The sequence below is a fragment of the Parambassis ranga genome, chromosome 2 (assembly GCF_900634625.1).
Source record: "Parambassis ranga chromosome 2, fParRan2.1, whole genome shotgun sequence".
NCBI lineage: Eukaryota > Metazoa > Chordata > Actinopteri > Ambassidae > Parambassis > Parambassis ranga.
Window position 1 is genome coordinate 1028278 of NC_041023.1, and position 20830 is coordinate 1049107.

Genomic DNA, 20830 nt, shown 5'->3' on the forward strand with positions numbered 1-20830 from the left:
GGGATGGATGGAGGGAGGGATGGATGGGCGGGTGCAGGGGTGGAGGGATGGATGGAGGGAGGGATGGATGGGCGGGTGCAGGGGTGGAGGGGTGGAGGGAGGGATGGATGGGTGGGTGGGTGGAGGGATGGAGGGAGGGAGGGATGGATGGGCGGAGGGAGGGAGGGATGGGTGGGTGGGTGGAGGGAGGGAGGGATGAATGGGTGGAGGGATGGATGGATGGGCGGGTGGAGGGATGGGTGGAGGGATGGATGGGCGGGTGGAGGGATGGGTGGAGGGATGGATGGGCGGGTGGAGGGATGGATGGATGGGCGGGTGGAGGGATGGATGGATGGGTGGAGGGATGGGTGGGTGGATGGATGGGTGGATGGAGGGATGGATGGGTGGATGGAGGGATGGATGGGTGGATGGAGGGATGGGTGGAGGGATGGATGGGCGGGTGTAGGGATGGATGGGTGGATGGAGGGATGGATGGGTGGGTGGAGGGATGGAGGGATAGATGGGCGGGTGGAGGGATGGATGGGTGGATGGAGGGATGGGTGGAGGGATGGATGGGCGGGTGTAGGGATGGATGGGTGGATGGAGGGATGGATGGGTGGATGGAGGGATGGGTGGAGGGATGGATGGGCGGGTGTAGGGATGGATGGGTGGATGGAGGGATGGAGGGGTGGATGGGCAGATGGAGGGATGGATGGGCGGGTGGAGGGAGGGAGGGGTGTGTGTCAGCTGCAGGTGACCTCCTCACACACCCACGGTGTACATGTCAGTGTCAAGAGGTCTCATTTCCCTTTGTGGAGCGGGTCAGGAGCCACGTGGGATGACCGCAAAAATCATCTATTTCACGGTGAACGGGAAGCTGGAGCGGGCCGAGTTTGAGGCTGACTGCTCTGCTGCAGATGTGAAAGGTAAGAAGGGCTGCTACACCTTTGAACAGGATCACATGCTGGATTTAAAATGAGAGGACACAGTCAGAGGGTGGAGGGTGAGTCTGATCTTTCACCGTGTGCCCGTCTGACCTCCATGTGGCGCTGACAGGTCCTCAGGTTGAAGGGCTTTGTCCTGTGTGTCCTGTCTGCTCTTGACCTACAGTCAGCATTGAATAACAGGCTGGTTAAATGAAATCCAGTCACATCTCTGACAGAGCTGTTCCGGGCGGCGGCGGAGGCGGGGCCACATCACATCCTGAAGATGTACAGCACGAGCGGCAGGGTGGTGAACATCTCCCCCCGGCTGGAGGCCAACAGCGCCGACTCGTACTACCGGCTGGAGGTGGTGGCGTCAGACGTGCACAGTAAGTGAGGGCAGTTGTAGTTTCCACCATTTTTGTAGTCCAAACGTATGTAAAGCTGCTCCTGTGTGACGTTTCAGGCATTGTGATGCCTCTGGAGCTGGACAAGATGGACGACAGGTGAGTGCACCCAGAGGGAAGTTCCTGAAGCGTGTGTGTGGGACACACTCACTGTTTGTGTTCTCAGGCTGCACCACCTGGAGAGCGAAGTCATCGAGAGGACGCCGGATATCATCTGTGAGCTGAAGAGCCAGGTGGAGTCTTTCAAGAGGAAGCTGGAGGTCAGTGACCGCCTGCGGAGCTGATGCTGCATGAGAAGCCGTCCCTTAAAGGTTTCTTGTGTCTCCTGGCAGAGCGTGGAGCACCTGAGCTGGATGGGTCTGTTCAAGGACGACGGCGAGCAGCAGCAGCAGCACTGCAGGTTCTCCACCAAACCCAACAGGCCTCAGCTGAGCGTGCAGGAGGAGCGCCAGCGAGTCCGCATGAAGTTCCTCAACATGAGGTGAGGCGCCGCCGGGCTGTGCTGAACTCTGTGTTTTGGGTTGACGCTGAGTCTTCTCTGTGCTGCTGTAGCTCGCTGCAGGTGACGGAGGAAGTGAGGGAGCACCTGAAGACTCCCATTTTTGATAACTGGTGAGTGTGCGCACACACACACACAGATAAAACACACTCACACACACACACTCTCAGGCTTCCTGCGGTGTGGCTGACAGGCAGTGGGAGGAGGCGGAGATGCTGGTGCTGCTGCAGGTGATGTACACCGACCTGGACTTCCTGACGGCGTTCCACATCGAGCTGGAGGTCCTGCAGAACTTCCTGTTTGAGGTGTACTGCCACTACAACAACATCCCCTTCCACAACTTCCAGCACTGCTTCTGCGTCACTCAGATGGTGAGGCCCGGCAGCATCACTGGTGTCTGCGGCGCTGTCGTGTCCGCTCTGACGGCTCTTTGCCGGGTCTCCTCCTGCAGATGTACGGCCTGATCTGGCTCACCGACCTCAGGAGCAAGCTGGGACGGATTGACCTGTTGATCATGTTGACCTCGGCGCTGTGCCACGACCTGGACCACCCCGGATACAACAACGTCTACCAGGTCACCTTAGGGTCCCTCTTTGTCTCCACATGGTCAGGATGCTCCTTTAACGTGCGCTCTTCCTGCAGATCAACGCTCAGACCGACCTGGCTCTTCGATACAACGACATCTCCCCGCTGGAGAACCACCACTGCGCCGTGGCCTTCGGCATCCTGGCCAAGGTACAGAAACACGATGCGTTCAGGGACCAGAACGTTCGCTGGTTTATGAACGTTTTGATGAAGATTCTCAGTCATCCAGGTCATCATACGTAGAGAAGATTGAAGCAAGGTGTCTGGACTTGTAGAGTTTTCTAGAAGACGTTTCTCTGCTCATCCAAGCAGCTTCATCAGTTCTAACTGTTTGGTGGGGAAACATGGTTTATATGTGGTTACAGACCTCAGTGGGTGGGTCTGAGTAAAACTTTAAAAAACTTACAAACAATAGCACTAAATGTTTCCATACTTACCTGTGATGTTCTGGCTGACTGGGCCAGGTGTGTCTAATGACTGGCTAACGACTATGAAACTGCCGGAGGTGGACTGGTTGACAGCCCTTTGTTCTTACTGTGAGTATGTGCAAACTTCCTGGGAATGGATGGAATCACTGCATTGTATGTGGTAGAAAGATGATGTCTGGACCTCTGCCTGACCACCACTTACTTCCAGTACAATGGGAACTTTTACAGACAGAAGCACGGCTGTGCGATGGGATCACCTGTGTCTCCTATTGTGGCCAACCTCTACATGGAAGAAGTGGAGAGAAGAGCCCTGAGTTCCTATCCTGGAACCACCCCCACCCACTGGTTCAGATATGTGGATGACACCTGGGTCAAAATCAAGACTAACGAAGTGGAACGGTTCACAGAACACATCAACGCAGTGGATAACAACATCAAGTTCACTCGCGAGGACACCAAGGACAACAATCTGGCCTTCTTGGACTGCACAGTACATATTGAGGAGGACAGGAGCCTCAATGTGGAAGTGTACAGGAAACCCACACACACGGACCAGTACCTGTTGTTTGATTCACACCACCCACTGGAACACAAACTGGGAGTCATCAGGACCCTGCAGCACAGAGCACAAACTGTACCCACCAGCTCAGAGGGGAAGAAGAAGGAGCAACACCACATCAGGAAGGCCCTGCAGACCTGTGGCTACCCCAAGTGGGCACTCATCAAAGCCACAAAAACAAGACCCCCCAACAACAAGAAGAAGGACGACACCAGGCGGAGAAAGAACATCTCCATTCCATATGTGTCAGGAGTATCAGAGAAACTCCGCAGGATCTTCAACAACCATGACATCCCGGTCCATTTCAAACCTATGACAACACTGAGACAGAGACTGGTTCACCTGAAGGATCAGACTCCCAGGGAGAAACACAGCAATGTGATATATGCAGTCCAGTGCAGTGAGGAATGCTCTGATCTGTACATTGGAGAAACTAAACAACCACTCCACAGAAGAAGAGTTTCATAGTCGTTAGCCAGTCGTTAGACACACCTGGCCCAGTCAGCCAGAACATCACAGGTAAGTATGGAAACATTTAGTGCTATTGTTTGTAAGTTTTTTAAAGTTTTACCCAGACCCACCCACTGAGGTCTGTAACCACATATAAACCATGTTTCCCCACCAAACAGTTAGAACTGATGAAGCTGCTTGGATGAGCAGAGAAACGTCTTCTAGAAAACTCTACAAGTCCAGACGCCTCGCTTCAATCTTCTCTACGTATTTATGAACGTTGTTGCATGTTGTTACAGCCAGAGTGCAACATCCTGAAGAACCTGACCAGCGAGCAGTACAAACACATCCGAGGAGGAATGATCAAGTAAGGCTGCAGCTCACAGCACTCTTCATCCATAATGGCGCCGCTCAGTTTTAACGTCACATGACTTTTGGCAGGTGCATTCTGGCCACCGACATGGCGAGACACAATGAAATCCTCAGCAAGTTCAAAGTCATCCAGCCGGTGTTCAACTTCACCAACAGGGACCACAAGGAAGTGGTGAGGAAACAGTCCTCCTCCTCTTCCTCAGTCCAAGGTGCTCTTATTTTGAAAGGAATGTGTCTTATGTCCTTGTTTCCAGCTGATGAAGATCATGGTGAAGGTCAGCGACATCTCCAACGAGGCAAGGCCCATGGCGGTCGCAGAGCCCTGGCTGGACTGTTTGCTGCAGGAGTTCTTCAACCAGGTGACAGGAGACACTCAGGACGAGGACAGAGTCCAGCTGAGACAGAGTCAGAGTCCAGCTGAGTCAGAGTCCAGCTGAGTCAGAGTCCAGCTGAGACAGTCAGAGTCCAGCTGAGTCAGAGTCCAGCTGAGACAGTCAGAGTCCAGCTGAGACAGAGTCAGAGTCCAGCTGAGACAGAGTCAGAGTCCAGCTGAGACAGAGTCAGAGTCCAGCTGAGACAGAGTCTAGAGACAGAGTCCAGCTGAGACAGTCAGAGTCCAGCTGAGACAGAGTCAGAGTCCAGCTGAGACAGAGTCTAGAGACAGAGTCCAGCTGAGACAGAGTCCGAGTCCAGCTGAGACAGAGCCCAGCTGGGACAGAGCCCAGCTGGGACAGAGTCCAGCTGGGACAGAGCCCAGCTGGGACAGAGTCCAGCTGGGACAGAGCCCAGCTGGGACAGAGTCCAGCTGGGACAGAGTCCAGCTCAGTCCAGCTGGAACACTCATTTATTTCCCGTTTGTTTTTGGTGCAGAGTGACACAGAGAAGCTCAAAGGGCTCCCAGTGACTCCGTTCATGGACCGAGACAAAGTGTCCAAACCGTCCTCTCAGACCAACTTCATCCAGTTTGTCCTGCTGCCGCTCTTCACCGAGCTCACCAAGCTGTTCCCCTGCCTGGAGGTGAGGACGCTTCTATTTCTGCATATGTACAGGTCGGTTTGGTTTGAGCTGAGTCTGTTAACTGTGCTGCAGCAACACATTCTGGAGCCGGTTCGCAGAGCCCTGGAGTATTACTCCGACATGGAGAGAGCCAGCAAGGAGGAGCAGAGCACCACCAAGGCCTGAGGAGGAGGAGGCGGAGGAGGAGGAGGAGGAGGCTCTGAGCAGCAGCAGTGTGCTGGAGAGAGGAAGTCACTACAGCTGAAAGTTAGTTTGGAGTCATCATTTTTATTTTAAGAATTTATTAATGACTTTAGCTTGTTGTTTTGTTGAAATGGCGCCATCTAGTGGACTTTTTTATATTACAGTCTAGCTGCAGGTATAATTGAAAGGTTTATGAAATCAAATCCAAAAAAAAAGTGCAAATGTGTGGTTTTCTGATAAATACGTCAAATAAAAGGCAAACACGTCAATATGTACACACTTGTTTTTTCAATACATTCTCTGTTGGCAATAAAAACGTTGGAGTGCTTTCTGCTTCTTTTTTTTTGTTTCCAGTCTCTGTGAAGCAGCTCCGAGGTTATTTTACACCAACAAATATCACAACACAGGAAACGAACAGCAGGGTGAAGAGTCAGGAACACACACGTTTCTGATGCGTTATGTTCGGATATCTTTAGAGAGCCTTAGTGTTATTTTCTTAGAGCTTATCGTACCATCGCTGAAACCGAAGTGCTTCGGAAGGCTCCTACACACACACACACACACACAGGGACGATGATGATGATGATGATGATGAAGGCTGTGTGTGTGCAGGAGCCTTCAGCATCATGAGCCACATTACAAAGAGTGTGTGTCAGTGTCACATAAAAACAAACAGGCAGCATTCACATAAATATGGCAGCAACACATGAACCAAAAAGTGCAGCAATAACATCCTCACAGCTGGTCCCACTGGTCTGCTCTGATCCTCAGTGAGGTGCTCTGCTAGTTTCCACGTGATGCTGCCTCAGTCTTCCCTTCATTTAAACTAGCAGCAATAAATAAATGACAAGCCGATCCTTCCTGTGGTCATTACAGGGGGGGAGGGGTTAACTCAGCCCGTCAGGAGTAGGGGGGGGGCTTTCACAGGGTGCAGTACATCACACCACCTTTACCTATTTACACCACGTGTGGAGCTTGCCTTGCTAGTTGAACATGATGGACTCTGGGTCCTGGTTCATCATTTGAGCCATGTGCCGCAGGACGTCCTTCTTAGTGATGATGCCCAGGAGACGCCTGCAGAGACAGAGGGACACGTTTTCTCATCACAAAGAAGGTTTCGCCTTCGACCACATCGTAGCTGTAGGTTTTATGTTGCTCTTACCCGCTCCTGGTGACCAGACACTGGCGCAGGCCCAGCTTACGGAAGATGTCCACCACCGTCTCCATGGGCGTGTGGTCGGTGACGGTGAAGGGGCTGAGGTTCAGGATGCGCCGCAGCTTCAGCGGCTGAGGGTTGCTGGCGGGCAGCTGCGGTGCGTCCTCAGTGAAGTAGACGACGGAGCTGCTCACCACGCCGTCCTGCTTCTGACGGGCGTTTTCTGTGGACGGACACAGAGAGGAGTCAGAACGACCTTTTTAAACCATGGAACCATGTTGGTTTGATCAACATACTGATGGCGAGCGTGAGGTCCCGGCGCTGAACGAAGCCGATCAGCCTCTCTGACTCTCTGGACACGACCACGGGGAAGCCGTTGTAGTCTGTGTCTTTGATCAGCGTCTCCACGTCCTCCACCGTGGTGCTGTCCTGGGTGAGGACGGCCAGAGGCGGGTCGTTCCTGCGGGGCCGCATCACGTCGGTGGCCAGCGTGCGGTGGGTGAACTCGTCCCTGACGTCCAGGTAGGGGTAGCCGTTGAGCTGGATGTGGGATTCATAGATGCCCTCCTTCCCAAAGGCGTCCGCCACCCACTTACTGGTGACGGCAGCGGCCATCAGGGGGACGATGTACTCCAACCCGCCTGTGAGCTCAAACATGATGACCACCAGGGAGACGGTCATCCTGGTGACCCCACCTGAGGACACACAAACACAGACAGGTCAGGATCAGCTTCAGCGGTGTGAAAGCAGCCGGTCTGAGCTGCGTCCTCTCACCCAGGCAGGCGGCGGCTCCCACCATGGCGTACAGTCCAGGTGTGACGCAGTCAGCACCGGGCCGGCACCAGTTCTTGAAGATGATCCAGTCATGGTGGTGGTACGCCATCTGCTCTACAGCGATCCCGACGATCCGCCCGGCGATGGCTCCGACCGCCATGCTGGGAATGAAGAGACCTGAAGGGATCTGAGGGAGGAGAGGCACGGTCACATGTCAGAGGAGGAAAGGTGACAAATGAAAATGTTCTTCATCATCGTTCTCATCCTGACCTTCATGCCGAAGGTGAAGATGGTGATGACGATCTTGAAGATGAGGGCGAGGGCGAGCTGCCACAGGGCATTGTAGACCCCGGGCCCGGCCGGGCGGTCTGGGATGTCGTCCACGGGCCGACTCATGTTGGGGTTGTTGATATAATCGCAGAGCTGCGAGGACTCCAGCGCGCCACAGTCGTTGAAGAGCTCAGAGATGAGCTCACTGGTGCTGCGGCGGGTGTACGGGTTGGGGTACGCCAGCACAGCAGTGATCCCCGTCACAGCGATCACCTCCAGGACCGGGTACTTCCCCAGCTGGGTGGTCTTCCTGCGGCGGCACCAGGCAATGTTGGCCCGGATGAAGAGGGTCCCCCAGAGGCCACCAAACACACCTAGCAGGATGAAGGGGACCAGCTCCGCCATGTACCACGGAGTATGGTACTCCACGTAAAACAGCACCAGGCGGCTGTTGCCAAACGGGTTGATGGAGCGCAGCGTGAAGGCAGCGACCAAAGCGGCGAAGAACGAACGCCACAGAGTCTTCAGAGGGAAGTAATAACTGACCTGCAGGAGAGATGGAGACATGAAGAGTGAGTCTCCAGAGAGACCACGCAAACAAGAGGAAACCACAACACTCAGACCTCCTCCAGGCTGAACAGAACTCCTCCGATCGGAGCTCCAAAGGCCACCGACACTCCAGCTGCTGCTGCCGCCGACAGCACCTGCAGGACAGAGGACAGAACACGGCCTGAGCTCAGCAGCAGGTCTGAACACTTCTCTCTGACTCTCTCTCTCTGCTGCAGCTGCGTACCTCTCGCCGCTTGCCCTCATTCTTACTGTACTTGGAGAAGAGGCTGCAGAAAAGATTTCCACAGCAGCACGCCACGTGGACCAGAGGACCCTCCTTCCCCAGGCTGAGGCCTGATGACACCGCCAGCACCAGGGTGACCGTTTTGATCAGCAGGGTCCATTTCCCCAGGTAGCCCCGGATGATGAAGCCGCTGAGGATGGTCTTGATCTGCAGAAAAAAACACAAGAAAGATGTCCGACATTAGTAGGCTCAAATGAAGGGAGCATGGAGAGTGTGTGTGTGCATTACCTCTGGGATTCCTGAACCGCAGGCATATGGAGCGAACACTCGCACCAGCGACACCGCCAGGAAGGAGAAGAGCAGAGCCCACAGAACGTACAGGAAGTAGTTCAACAGGTACGCTCCGGCTCCCTGAAAGGCAACATTGTTCTGTCACTCAGAGCGTCACGCTGCACATTGTTAATGGTGGACTGCTGTGCGGGTGTGTCTGACCTCAGTGTAGCCCGTCATCAACTCGGCCCATTTCTGCCACTGTGGACACTTGTCGCGGTCGTCAAACGTCGTCTCGTTGGACGTCCAGCAGCACTGCTCGTGACTGTACCAGAAGGCTGAGAGACACACCCCTTCCTTCAGATCTGTCATCCAGTCCACCGCCAGGTCGATGACGCCAGCCAGCGTACCTGAGGAGGACAGAGGCGTGTGAGATTCACCCTACGTCCGTACAACATGGGAAAGGTGTGTGTCGCCCTCAATGTCTGACCTGAGAGGAGGCCGATGAGCAGCATCACCACCCATCCTGACCAGGCGTCCAGCAGGCTCTTTATCAGCTCCCAGATGGACTCTTTACTCTTACTGGTGATCTGAGACCAACAAACACATCAGCAAAGCAAAACACTGAGCAGGCGCCATGATAAACTGAGCAAGACAAACCTTGCGGTGGCGGTCCGTGTCTCTGGATTTCTCCCTGAGCCAGTCGATGGTGTGGAAGTCTTCATATGTCCCCACATCAGGAAACGGCTCGTCCAGGAAGTCCATCAGGTTCCCAGCCCCGTTCATCTCCTCTGTGGGCGTGGCAGCGCTGACACCTGAGCAGCAGAGCAGCCGTCACACTGTCATGTCTTTTATCACAAATCACTTCAATGACTCACTTTCTGTGACGACATGCTGCAAATGTTTGGATAAACAAGAGATCATTCTGCTGTCCAAGCTATAACACTAAACAACAAGCTCCGGAACGTATTCTTACATGCATAAAACACTGCATTAGCATATGTGTTGCTTTATTTACGTTAGCAATCGAAGCTAGCTTAGCACCCCCTCTTTAAGCTATGTCTGCCCGATAAAGTCGTCTTTTACCTTCTCCAGCCTCCATGTTAGAGCCCGTCCTGACGACTGCGGATGGAAAATACTGATTTTAAATTATTAACTCATATAAATTGTCATAAACGGACATTTCAAATGATATTTGCGGAGAAACAAATGAACAGATAGCAGACAGCGTCAGAGATTGTTTCCCACAATGCACCTGTTCCCGGAAGTAGCGCTATTTTATTCAACAGTCCGGAGGACAGACAAAAATAACACATAAAAAGAAGTAAACTGACAAAAAAAAGATAACTACAACCAAAGACGATAATGTAGATATAAATAACGATGATAATAATATATAATATGTATAGCTATGCTCTTCGAGAAAAGTTTATTTTTAAAGTCTTTGGCGGAAGTGTGAGTGCGGTGCATTTTACTGTTGGTACTGTCCATCATGCTCATTTTGTTAGCGTGTCTCTTGTTACTGTTCCAATCACATAATTAGGGTGAATATCTGTAAATAAATCTACAGAAACACGGAGCATCGGTGCTGCTAACATGTATGCTAGCCTGGTTTTATGATTAGTCGTCGTGACGCCGAAAGTGTCCGAAGGAAGGCGGAAAGGCAGACAACTTCCTGTCAGGTCCTTCAAAATAAAAGCAGCGAGTTTTAACACCTCGTTGTGGTTAAATGTTCTTTTTTTAATTGGTTCATAAATCTAATTTATATCCGCAATAAATGCACTCCTCTTCTTTCAACGGGTCGTTTTTGTAAACATTATTTATCTGTACTTCTTATGATTGTATTAAGTGTGTAGAGTGTGTGTGTGTGTGTGTGTGTGTGTGTGTGTGTGTGTGTGTGTGTGTGTGTGTGTAGTCGATGTTTTTCTGGGTGAAGTGTGAGCTGAGTGGGTGGACCTGTTCTGTCATCGGGGCAAAGTTTACCCTCTGTGTTATAAAATAAAAGCTCCACTCGGACTCAGATCAGAACCACTGAGTGCCTCCCGCAGTCGGAAGAGGGACCTCTGCTGGCTGCGTGTGAGAACTGCATCTGAGCGGAAGTGATTGTAAAGCAGGAAAAAAAAGTCGATAGTGTGTCGAGCTCAGCCGACGACATGTCCGAGAAGAAGGCCGTGCTGCTGAACCTCTGGGGGGTCGCGGTCTCTTCTGGACCCGCTGCTGTCTTCCGCGGGCTGGAGGAGCTGCACGGTCTGCCGCGGTGAGACAGCAGCTGTCACTGTCCTCTGAGGTCTTAAAAACACCGTGATTGGACAGTTATTAACTTATTGATGATTCTATCAGGTGCAGGTAGATTTAGGTCAAATGTCAGAGGTGTTTTGTGAACTTTAACTCAAGGAGGTCAAAGGTCACTCACTGTGCTGCTGTGGTTCTCAGAGGTCTGCTGTCCAGCGTGGCCTCCCAGAAAGATGGCGCCATGGGGCGGGGACAGAGAGGCGCCATGACGCTCTCTCAGGTGGGTGATGACAGGTCGCATCTGTCCTCTTGTGGCTGTTGCCATGGTGACTGGTGTGTGTGTGCAGATGATCCCAGTGTTTGAGGCCGAGTGTGTGGAGGAGGCCCGGATCAGGGGTGCGACTCTGCCGTCTGATTGGTCAGCCCGAGTCCTGCTGGAGGCGCTCACTGAGGCTATGATGGACGTTCGAGCAGCCGTGCTGCAGGCGGCGACCAGGCTGCGCCGCAGCGGTACACAAAACACTGAACTCTATTCACCTGTTCAGGTGCATTGTGGGTAATAAGTTCAGATGACATCACACCTGACGACTTTAACCTGTGCTGAAGGGGTGCTGACAGCCGTGCTGCTCAACCACTGGGTGGACGACAGCGCCGCTGGAGACGGCGCCGCCTGCCTGCTCTCCCAGCTGGGCGGCCATTTTGACCTGGTCCTCCAGTCCTGCCGCTCAGGTCACAGGGTCCCGGAGGCGGCCATGTTCAGCTCAGCTCTGCAGCTCCTGGGAGTGACATCACAGCAGGTAGAGGACGGGCACGCCGTGGTGTGTGTGTGGCAGTGAAGGGTGTGTGCTGAGCCGTCTGTCCTCCTGCAGGCTCTGTGGCTCGACGCGGATCAGGAGGGCGTGGAGGCGGCGCGGGCGGTGGGGATGAAGGCCATCCTGGTGGAAGACCTGGACGTGGCTCTGGAGAAGCTGGTGGAGTTTACCGGAGTCCAGGTTGGTGATGAGTGTGTGTCCTCGGTGCTCACAGGTCAGAAACAATGAGGTGTGTGTGTGTGTTTCAGGCCGCCGGGGCAGACGCTCCTCCACCCTCCTGCAGCCCTGATGAAGTGTCTCACGGCTACGTCACCATCAGAGTAATGACCCGCACTCACTCAGCGATGAAGATGATGATGATGATGACCCACAGTGTGTGTATTCTTTGTGTGGCAGCCTGGTGTGAGGACTCACTACGTGGAGGCGGGCTCCGGCCCCCCGGTGCTGCTGTGTCACGGCTTCCCTGAGAGCTGGTACTCCTGGAGGTACCAGGTGAGGCGCCCACTTCCTGTTTCCATCACAGGCCGCGTGTTCACACCCGTCTGCTCTCTGATAGATCCCGGCTCTGGCTGCGGCGGGGTTCAGGGTCCTGGCCCTGGACATGAAGGGATACGGAGAGTCCACAGCGCCTCCTGGTGGGTTTACACACACACACACAGCAGCACTGAGGTGTGTGTTCTTATTAATGGTCTCTCGTCCTCGCAGACATCGAGGAGTATTCACAGCAGCGACTGTGTGAGGTACAAACACACACACACACACAGCCGCTCCTCAACGCTTGTATGACACTCACACACCGTCTCCGTTTTTTTAGGACTTAATCACGTTCATGGATAAACTGGTGAGTGAGCAGCCGTCACACCGCAGGCCGGCGCACGGCTTCCTGTAAGGATGCTTCTCTTTCAGGCCGTGCCACAGGTCACACTGCTGGGTCACGACTGGGGCGGCTTCCTGGCGTGGACCATGGCTCAGTTTTACCCCGAGAGAGTCCGGTGAACACACACACACAGACACACAGACACACACACACAGATACAGAGGGCCTGTGCAGGTGTGTCATAGTGAAGTGTGTGTGTCTGTGTGTGTGTCTGTGTGTGTGTGTGTCTGTGTGTAGGGCCGTGGCGTCTCTGAACACCCCGCTGTTCCCGGTGGATCCTTCTGTTCCGCCTGCAGAGAGACTGAAGTCTGTTCCCATATTTGACTACCAGCTCTACTTCCAGAAGCCGGTACGTCCGTCACAGAGACGCAGCAGTCAAAGACACAAAGCAGGGGGGGGGGGGTTGTGTCCTCTTTGTCCCTCACTGGTGTCATCAGTGATGTTTGAAGGACGGTGAGGACACAAACCAACACGACAAACTGTGTCACAGGGCGCCGCAGAGGCCGAGCTGGAGAAGGACCTGGAGAGAACCTTCAAGATTTTCTTTTACAGCAGCAGTGATGAAGTGAGTCCACACACACTCACACTCACACACACACACACACACGGAGCAGTGTCCGGTCTGTATAAACACACCTGAACGTCCTGTCCAGGCGGAGCGGCCCCCCATCAGCACCGCAGGCGTCTGTGCTCGAGGTGAGCGTCCTTCCTGAACGAGGACTCTGCTGCTTGGCGTTTGGCGAGCTGACGTTGTGTTTGTGTCACAGGCGGCCTGCTTGTGGGTCTGCCGGACCAGATCCCCCGGAGCTCCATGCTGTCCGAGGCCGACCTGCAGTACTACGTCAGCCAGTACAAAGACAGAGGCTTCAGGAGGCCGCTCAACTGGTACAGAAACGGCGACGCCAACTGGAAGTGGATGTGCTCCCGACCCAGAGCGAAGGTTTGTCCCACACAACACGGCGGCGTGAGGCAGGACGTGGTTCTAACAGTGTGTGTGTGTGTTAGCTGCTGATGCCGGCGCTGATGGTGACGACTGGTAAAGACCCCGTGCTGCTGGCGGTCTTCTCAAAGGGAATGGAGGAGCTGGTAAGGAGCGCAGCGTCAGGCGATCACTGAGGCGATTATTGGTTATTGATGATGGACCTGTGTCACTGCCTGACCGCAGATACCCAACCTGAGCAGAGGACACATCGAGGACTGTGGACACTGGACTCAGATGGAGAAGCCAGCGGAGACAAACGTCATCTTGATACGGTGGCTTAAAGAGACACACAAGAAGGCGGCGGGCGTTACCGTGGCGCCCAAACTGTGAGGCAGGAAGACAGAAGGCTGAGTACAGACTGAAGACGGGTTTAATTCAACAACGAGAACACACAATGTGACATGATGAGTAGCATGAGAGGAGGAATCAGTTTTATAACATGTCTTCATTTGTAGTAACCATTAAAGCACTAAAACCTCCTCGCTGTGATGAGTTACTGACGGACTGCTCCACAGCGCCCTCCTGTGGCTGAACGGGCAGTTCTCACAGGTCGTTATTTGTAAAGGGCTTCTTCCAGGCCGGCATGATGTGCTGGTAGACCTTGTCTATCTGTAACACACACACACACACAGGTCTGCTTTAGACGCCTCTCCCTGAACAGACTGTAGGTGGCGCTGTCCCGCCGCCTCACCTGCGCAGACTTCTTGACGCCGTATCTGAGGAGCGTGGCCTGATGCTCGCTGTTGTGGAACAGGATGTCGAAGGTGACCTCGCGGCCCATCAGGTCGTCGATGGCGGGCTTCACCACGGTGTGGAAGTCTCTGGCGGGGTACGTGCCGTCCAGCATGTTGTTGACCTGCACAGTGTTTCACAGTCAGTCTCCGCCCCACCACCACCACCACCACCACCACCACCTCCCCCGTGTGTGCTGATGTGAAGTGTGTGAGCCACCTTGTACTTTTTCCCCAGCAGCTGCAGTGGATCCAGCTTGACCTCTGACCTCAGAGCGCGACCGAACAGCAGGAGCTTGGAGTCCGAGTCTGACGTTTTCAACAGAAAACGATTATCATTACACACACACACACACACACACACACACACACACACACACACACACACACACACACACACACACACACACACACACACACACACACACACACACACACACACACACACACACACACACACACACACACACACACACACGAGACAGGAAACAAAAACATGTGCAGCACCAACCTCGGCCGGTCAGGTGAGCGACGTAGGGAACCCCGTCCCTCTCTCCATAGTACACCCCGAAGTGAGAGAAGTACCTGTTCCTGGGATACTCCACGATGTCGCCGGGGAAGAGCTGCGGCTGGGAATGTTTCTGAAAGACAAGCAGCCGTCGTCAGGCGACCTCACGACAAAAAAGGACCAAAACAACACACACAAGACGCCGCCTCAGAGTCCAGACCAACAGAAAGAAAGAAGGCCGTTCTGAGGAGCTGGTGAAGTCTTATTATTAAAAAGAGCTGATGAAGGTTTTCGTGGTACTCACCAGGCCCATGGTCGCCTCTGAAATGAAACCCACATCACACACACACGGAGCAGCCTCCTGCTTTACATACAGGCTGAAGTCATGCGATAGTGGCGCTGGGTCACACTCCACCGACCCCATCACCCCCCCCCCCCCCCCCCCCGCCACACACACAGCTCCATCACACACACACACAGCTCCATCACACACACACAGCTCCATCACACACACACAGCTCCATCACACACACACACACACACACACACAGCTCCATCGCTCCCTGCTGTGGTAACACTCCTGTGGGGTTTTGGGGGCTCTGTGTGTTTTTGGGGACATTTCTGTATCTTTTTTTTAGATGAAGACGATGGTGTCGCTCTGAGTCTTCATCGCAGCGTGGTGGGTGTGTGAGCAGGTGTTTCCTAAACAGACAGGCCGAAAGAGGAAGTCGCTTCTATCGAGTTTTTTTATTAATATTATTCCAGATCAGAAGGCACTGCCAAAAGAGAGACAGAGGTCAGACCGCCACACATTCATCACAGGGACCTGCAGCAGAGTTCAGTGCAATCATCACAAATCAGACATCAGTCCAGAATAAACTCTGACTCCCTCAGTCTCCAGCTGCTTTCACTGCTGCAAAGAAAGAAAGTTCATATTCAGTCCGCTTAAAGTCACAGTTTGGATCTGAGAGAAAAACCTGAAGACCTGAAGACCTGAAGACCTGAAGACGAGCTGCGGCTCCGTCAACACCTGAAGGCTCGAAGCGCTGCCTGACAGGAACAGGGCGACCAATCAGAGAGAAGCATGTCCCGAGGACAAGCTTCTACCTCAGCTTTAATAAAACGATTACACAAAGAGAAAAAAAGACGACGATGTGCTTTTAAGGTTTAAAAGCTGTTCCTGAAAAATGGCCGCCGCGCACATCTCCACATTCAGCAGTGCTGGCTTCCACTGAGGCATGAAGCTGCACAGGAACCCCCGTGGAGAACCCCCGCCCACCCACACCTACAAAATACACAATCTGTAGAGACACAAAAATAAACATTCCATGACACACTGCTGTGTTCTGAAATCACACACAGACACACACTAACGCCCTGTTATGAAGTCAGTGTAGCATTACAGTCAGTCAGTCTGTCAAAGGCACCTGAGTTTAGCTCCAACCTGAGCTGGAGGTTCACCAGTGTATACACAACACACACACACACACACACGGTGTATCTAGCTGTGCTCCTGTCCCTGGCTCTGGCTCTCCTGAGCGTCTTTGCCCCAGCTGAGGCCGTTGATGGGGGCGTGTTTGTCCCAGCTGTCCGTGTTGTGTCCGTGTTTCCTCTGGTGGCGTTTGTAGTTGTCCCAGTGGCCCGTGGTGTACCTGCACTCGGCGCAGGCGTAGGGCTTCTCGCCCGTGTGCCGCAGCATGTGCCTCTTCAGGTTCATGCTCTGGTTGCAGGAGTAGCCGCAGACGCCGCAGTGGAACGGCTTGGCGCCCGAGTGGATGCGCTCGTGGCGGCGCAGGTTGGCGAGGTTCCCGCAGGCGTAGCTGCAGGACGGGCACTGGTAGGGCTTCTCGCCCGTGTGCACGCGCATGTGGCGTTTGAGGTTGTCGAGGTGCGAGGAGGTGTAGGTGCAGTGGGGGCAGCGGTGCGGTTTCTCCTCAGAGTGGGTGTGGGAGTGGCGGGCCAGGTGGTTGGGGTAGTGGGACAGGAAGGGGCAGTGGGGGCAGCGGTACAGCTTAGTGCCGCGCTGACCCCGCCGGGACGCCCGGGACACGTCCGGGCTGCGGGGAGGTCCTGAGCCGTCTTTGGACAGCAGCTCCAAGGAACAGCGACGGCACACCTGTTAGAGGACAGAGGACAGAGGACAGAGGACAGGGTCAGCCACGGCGGAGCACAACCGAGACAAAGACACACATCTCCAAACAGCTACCTGTCCTCCGTCGCCCTCCCCGTCCCCGTCGGCCTTGTCCCCCTCCAGGTCCGCCTCCTCCAGGGTGAGGCCGCACACTCGGCAGCAGAGGGGGAACAGGAGGACCGGGAGGGGGGCGGAAGGAGATCCGAGGCTGCCCAACGTCTGGAGGTAACTGGAGTCCTGAGACACGCGCAGGGTCAAGTCTGACATGACTGCAGGACAAAGACAGAAAAACAGTCACTTCTATTTCTCTAAAAACACCTGAAACAAACACACTGAAGGACAACTTCCTCTTTCTAAAACAAGCATCTGGTTCTGACTCCTTCTGCTGGACTTCCGTTCTGACGAGCGTCAGCGACTTGTTCTGAATAATCACTGACTGAAGTGAAAGGATGATCTGCAGCCCAGCAGAGGTGACTTCTGGGGCGACGAGCAGAGAGAATTTCTCTTCCTCATTTTTCTGTTTTACTTGCTTCCTCTTTTCTGCTCGCTGCATCCAAAAAAAGAGAGTTCAGCTTCTGTATCAGAAGATGCTGTTTGTGAGGAGGGTGTGACACTTCTCTGTCACGCTCAGCGAACCGCTCTCTGCTTGATTTTGCATAAACCGACCGTGTTTCTAACCCTGATCTAACCGAACGAGGTCATAAGTCATCTGCTGTTTGTTACCTTCTTCGGTCTCGGCGCTGTTTTTTTTCCGCCTCCCTCGTCTCTTCTCCTTCTCCCTCCTCTGCGGTCTCTCCTGGGTGTGCATGCGTTGGTGCCTCCTCAGGTTGCCGAGGGAGCTGCAGGCGTAGCTGCACTGGTGGCAGCGGTACGGCTTCTCCCCGGTGTGCGTGCGGGCGTGTCGCTGCAGGTTGACGAGCTGGGCCGAGGCGTAGGGGCAGGCGGGGCAGCGGTACGGCTTCTGGCCGTCGTGGATCCTCATGTGGCGTTTGAGGTGGTTGGAGTAGCGGGAGGTGAAGGCGCACAGCGAACAGGAGTACAGTTTGGCGGGGATGTCACCGTCCGTCTTAGCCACACTCCTCCTCTTCCTGTCAGAGGCCCCGCTGATGGATCTGCCTGAGATGTTTGAACCCTCCACCTGAGAGGAGTCGATAGAGGCCGCGTGCTGGAGGCCTTCCTCGCAGGTGAGACAGTAAAGCTCCGCCCCCAGGTCCAGGCCCACGCCTACACAAAGGAGGTCAAATATGAGGCATGTTTTAAACACACAGAGCCACGTGAGCTGAAAACAAAACACCTACCCAGATCCAAACCAGCCCCCAGAGGCGTGTCCCCCAGCAGCTGACCACATCCTTTACAGGAGAGGAATGCTGGGAAGGTGGCGTCTGACGGTGCCGAGGGGTCGTCCTCCACGCTCAGAGAGAAGACCGTCATACCTGAGAAGCCAGATATGTGTCAGCTGCAGCTTCAGGCCTGTTATCTGTGTGTGTGTGTGAGACTGACCGGCCTCTCGATCCAGCCCCATGATGTCCGAGTCTCCAAACTCCAGCTCTCCACTCAGCAGGAAGTCGCTCTCCAAAACCAGGCAGCCCGGCTCGCACACCACCGCCCCATCCTCCGACTCCACTGAACACAAACACACACGTTTCAACCAACCAAACAACCACACTGACTCTAACCATAATACTCATAACAATATTTTAATGAGCAAGATGTGAGGAGAGGAGAGGATGAAGGGAGGAGACGACGACGGCCGGCCTGGAAAGGAAACCGGGGAGGATGAGATAAGTGCCGAGGAGGAAGAGTTGTAGGCTGACAGAGTCCGGAAAGGGAAGAGGAGCAGAGCACCGACGACACACAACATGTTCTGACTGTTGTTCGAAGACACAACTCTTTCCCAAAGAACACCTGTCCGAAGACAAAACCAGAACGCCCTGCAGGAATCTGACTTCTTCTATGATTTATGACAGAATTCTGAATAGAAACAAGGTGAGGGTGCACAAAACAAGGAAGGAGAGAGAAACCAAACAGGAAGCTGTGACAGAAAGAAAGAAAGGAAGGAGGACGGGAAGGAGAGGAGGGAGCAGGGGAGGTCAGGTACAGGGCCTGAGAAGAGGAAGTGAAGAGGAGGAAGAGGGGACAGCATTCAGGATGAGATAACACACACACACACACACACATCTACTCAGAGGACAACAGTCTTCCTCCGGCAGATAATGAGGAAGAGGCTGAGCCGGCTAAGAAAACAACATTCAGCCAACTTTGAATATGTGTCTAGTTAGTTAACATGTCTTTAACCAGGATCGTGTTTGTAAAGTAAAGAGCAAAGAAAGAGTCACTTCCTTATTCTGTGACAGTGAGTGGAGCTCACACACACACACACACACACACTGTTTAACTCACGTTTCACCGGCTGAGGGTTGGACTGCTTCCTCCGCGGCATCTTCGCCTCTCTTCGTCCCGGCTCCGGCTCCGGTTTCGGGGAGACACCTCTTACACTCCGCGGGCTAGCGGACCGTCCGTCAGTCGGCCAGCCAGCCAGCTAACTGCGTGTCATCATCATCATCCTCATCATCACCTCCTTCCTCTTCCTCTTCCTCCAACGGACACCAGCAGCGGCGGTGTCATCGCTTCCAACTACTGCCTGAAACGGAGGGTTAACAGCGACACCGGAACCATTAAAGAGTCCGAACTCGTCATTAAAACCAACACACCACAACAACGCGTACTTCCTGCTCACAAAGTGCCGCCAAACAACTTTAAAACACACGTACTGCCCGAAAGTTGCCGCTACGCTTCAGCCTTTGTTATTGTTTCGCAGTAAATAGTCGGAGCCATCTTGCTAGCCACCTAGCCAACCAGCTAGCTCCAACATTAAACTCTAAACTGCATTTAAACTTGAATCTGCGGGCGGAAGCTGCACAACAGCGGACAGACTCACCTGCGACGAGTCCTCAGAAACAACAAGAAACAACCTACAACCTCAAAAACAGCCTTTTGTTGTTGCCCGACACACAAACACAGACACACACACACACCGCCGCTGACAGAGCTACGCCGGGTCCGGGCTCCGGGTGACGTCACTGACAAGTGCAGGGGATTCTGGGACTTGCAGTGCTCATGTGCAGAGACGTAAAATACCGATAAAAACACGGAAAAACGCCAAATTTATGAACAATATAAAAGAAACTTCAACTCTCTGGAGTTTGTATTGATCGTTAAAGTAGATATTTTTAATAAATAACACAAAACTGGACTTAACTCTGCCTTAATGTCGTTCAATCAGATCATTAACAGACCATATCATGAAGTGTTGTTGTGGTATCTGTACAGATTTTTGAGCCTGACTAAACTGACAAAACTAAACTTCAACAAGACACCAAAACTATTTAAATTCAATATCCTGCAAAAAAGTGAGCCCTAGGAGTTTGGACCCCCTGTCCCTGATGCAGGAACCAGCACCTGCACATGTCCCTGCTCTCCTCCTGTGTGAGGCCTCTAGGACCTTCATCTCTTTATCCTCAGGACATTCTTCTTCATCCTCTCCTCCTCCTCACACTTATCGCTGTCTCCGTCCTTTCCTCTTGTGTTTCCTCACTGTTCTCCAGCTCCTCCTCTGCTGTCTTTCTGTCTTGTTCTTCATCCACCTCCTCTACCTCAGTTCCGTCCTCCTCACATTTGTTTTCCTCCTCATTTTTCTCTTCCTTCCTGTCTGTCTTTGCTCTCAGTTGGAGCTGTCTTTTCTCCAGCTCCTTTTTCCATCTCCTCCTCGCCTTCAGACATCAGCAGCTCCAGTGTGTGTGTGTGTGTGTGTGTGTGTGTGTGCAGCTCAACATTCCTGCAGCCTCTGTGGCACGTAAAGCTTCACTATAATCTGTGAGTGTGTGTGAGTCAC

General features: G+C 53.6%; 5 protein-coding genes across 6 annotated transcripts; 2 read left to right on the forward strand and 3 right to left on the reverse strand.

Annotated features, from left to right (window-relative positions):
* Positions 1 to 727: 727 nt before the first annotated feature.
* LOC114432010 (high affinity cGMP-specific 3',5'-cyclic phosphodiesterase 9A-like) lies at positions 728 to 5595 on the forward strand. Of its 2 annotated transcripts, none has more exons than XM_028399759.1 (14): positions 728 to 905; positions 1142 to 1291; positions 1369 to 1408; positions 1476 to 1569; positions 1642 to 1790; positions 1862 to 1921; positions 2002 to 2179; positions 2260 to 2382; positions 2451 to 2543; positions 4130 to 4197; positions 4272 to 4374; positions 4457 to 4561; positions 5073 to 5219; positions 5292 to 5595. In XM_028399759.1, the coding sequence occupies exons 1-14, from the start codon at positions 761 to 763 to the stop codon at positions 5382 to 5384; spliced, it is 1548 nt and encodes a 515-aa protein (XP_028255560.1). In that variant the 5' UTR covers positions 728 to 760; the 3' UTR covers positions 5385 to 5595. The 2 variants fall into 2 exon arrangements, with proteins under 2 accessions (XP_028255560.1, XP_028255561.1); XM_028399760.1 differs by having other exon boundaries at positions 797 to 905; positions 1036 to 1291; positions 5292 to 5594.
* Positions 5596 to 5673: 78 nt separating this feature from the next.
* On the reverse strand, positions 5674 to 9903 carry clcn4 (chloride channel, voltage-sensitive 4). Its single transcript, XM_028399710.1, has 12 exons — positions 9752 to 9903; positions 9326 to 9480; positions 9156 to 9255; positions 8888 to 9075; positions 8684 to 8806; positions 8396 to 8602; positions 8226 to 8306; positions 7603 to 8148; positions 7333 to 7519; positions 6855 to 7253; positions 6565 to 6781; positions 5674 to 6476 (listed from the first exon to the last, which is right to left on the reverse strand). Exons 1-12 carry the CDS (start codon positions 9765 to 9767, stop codon positions 6386 to 6388), a joined length of 2310 nt encoding a protein of 769 aa, XP_028255511.1. The 5' UTR covers positions 9768 to 9903; the 3' UTR covers positions 5674 to 6385.
* Positions 9904 to 10667: 764 nt separating this feature from the next.
* Positions 10668 to 14047, forward strand: ephx2 (epoxide hydrolase 2, cytoplasmic). Its single transcript, XM_028399748.1, has 17 exons — positions 10668 to 10922; positions 11099 to 11177; positions 11245 to 11407; positions 11504 to 11694; positions 11767 to 11889; positions 11958 to 12029; positions 12106 to 12201; positions 12266 to 12344; positions 12415 to 12449; positions 12524 to 12550; positions 12616 to 12701; positions 12824 to 12935; positions 13077 to 13151; positions 13240 to 13282; positions 13354 to 13526; positions 13592 to 13672; positions 13752 to 14047. Exons 1-17 carry the CDS (start codon positions 10819 to 10821, stop codon positions 13896 to 13898), a joined length of 1686 nt encoding a protein of 561 aa, XP_028255549.1. The 5' UTR covers positions 10668 to 10818; the 3' UTR covers positions 13899 to 14047.
* Positions 14027 to 15223, reverse strand: plaat1l (phospholipase A and acyltransferase 1-like). Its single transcript, XM_028399853.1, has 5 exons — positions 15112 to 15223; positions 14811 to 14940; positions 14520 to 14608; positions 14260 to 14424; positions 14027 to 14177 (listed from the first exon to the last, which is right to left on the reverse strand). The coding sequence occupies exons 1-5, from the start codon at positions 15118 to 15120 to the stop codon at positions 14112 to 14114; spliced, it is 459 nt and encodes a 152-aa protein (XP_028255654.1). The 5' UTR covers positions 15121 to 15223; the 3' UTR covers positions 14027 to 14111.
* Positions 15224 to 15535: 312 nt separating this feature from the next.
* LOC114432005 (zinc finger protein 513-like) lies at positions 15536 to 20034 on the reverse strand. Its single transcript, XM_028399752.1, has 7 exons — positions 19877 to 20034; positions 19339 to 19579; positions 18439 to 18561; positions 18237 to 18371; positions 17662 to 18162; positions 17014 to 17207; positions 15536 to 16923 (listed from the first exon to the last, which is right to left on the reverse strand). The coding sequence occupies exons 2-7, from the start codon at positions 19376 to 19378 to the stop codon at positions 16309 to 16311; spliced, it is 1608 nt and encodes a 535-aa protein (XP_028255553.1). The 5' UTR covers positions 19379 to 19579; positions 19877 to 20034; the 3' UTR covers positions 15536 to 16308.
* Between the last annotated feature and the right edge of the window lie 796 nt (positions 20035 to 20830).

What these genes read in the sequence shown, in the direction of transcription:
- plaat1l (XM_028399853.1), bottom strand. An exon ending in CGCTCACCTGACCGGCCGAG is followed by an intron (nt 14,609 to 14,810) that starts GTTGGTGCTGCA and finishes TGAAAACGTCAG; the next exon opens with ACTCGGACTCCAAGCTCCTG. An exon ending in GCGTCAAGAAGTCTGCGCAG is followed by an intron (nt 14,178 to 14,259) that starts GTGAGGCGGCGG and finishes TGTGTGTTACAG; the next exon opens with ATAGACAAGGTCTACCAGCA.
- LOC114432005 (XM_028399752.1), bottom strand. Translation starts at nt 19,378, where the DNA reads ATGCCGCGGAGGAAGCAGTCCAACCCTCAGCCGGTGAAAC. An exon ending in GGGGGCTGGTTTGGATCTGG is followed by an intron (nt 18,163 to 18,236) that starts GTAGGTGTTTTG and finishes TCCTTTGTGTAG; the next exon opens with GCGTGGGCCTGGACCTGGGG. An exon ending in CAGCGCCGAGACCGAAGAAG is followed by an intron (nt 17,208 to 17,661) that starts GTAACAAACAGC and finishes TTTGTCCTGCAG; the next exon opens with TCATGTCAGACTTGACCCTG.
- ephx2 (XM_028399748.1), top strand. Translation starts at nt 10,819, where the DNA reads ATGTCCGAGAAGAAGGCCGTGCTGCTGAACCTCTGGGGGGTCGCGGTC. An exon ending in GCGCCATGACGCTCTCTCAG is followed by an intron (nt 11,178 to 11,244) that starts GTGGGTGATGAC and finishes GTGTGTGTGCAG; the next exon opens with ATGATCCCAGTGTTTGAGGC. An exon ending in CGCAGGCGTCTGTGCTCGAG is followed by an intron (nt 13,283 to 13,353) that starts GTGAGCGTCCTT and finishes TTTGTGTCACAG; the next exon opens with GCGGCCTGCTTGTGGGTCTG.
- LOC114432010 (XM_028399759.1), top strand. Translation starts at nt 761, where the DNA reads ATGTCAGTGTCAAGAGGTCTCATTTCCCTTTGTGGAGCGGGTCAGGAG. An exon ending in GGTGGCGTCAGACGTGCACA is followed by an intron (nt 1,292 to 1,368) that starts GTAAGTGAGGGC and finishes GTGACGTTTCAG; the next exon opens with GCATTGTGATGCCTCTGGAG. An exon ending in CTGGACAAGATGGACGACAG is followed by an intron (nt 1,409 to 1,475) that starts GTGAGTGCACCC and finishes TTGTGTTCTCAG; the next exon opens with GCTGCACCACCTGGAGAGCG.
- clcn4 (XM_028399710.1), bottom strand. An exon ending in GCGGTTCAGGAATCCCAGAG is followed by an intron (nt 8,603 to 8,683) that starts GTAATGCACACA and finishes TTTTTTCTGCAG; the next exon opens with ATCAAGACCATCCTCAGCGG. An exon ending in TGTCTGGTCACCAGGAGCGG is followed by an intron (nt 6,477 to 6,564) that starts GTAAGAGCAACA and finishes CTGTCTCTGCAG; the next exon opens with GCGTCTCCTGGGCATCATCA.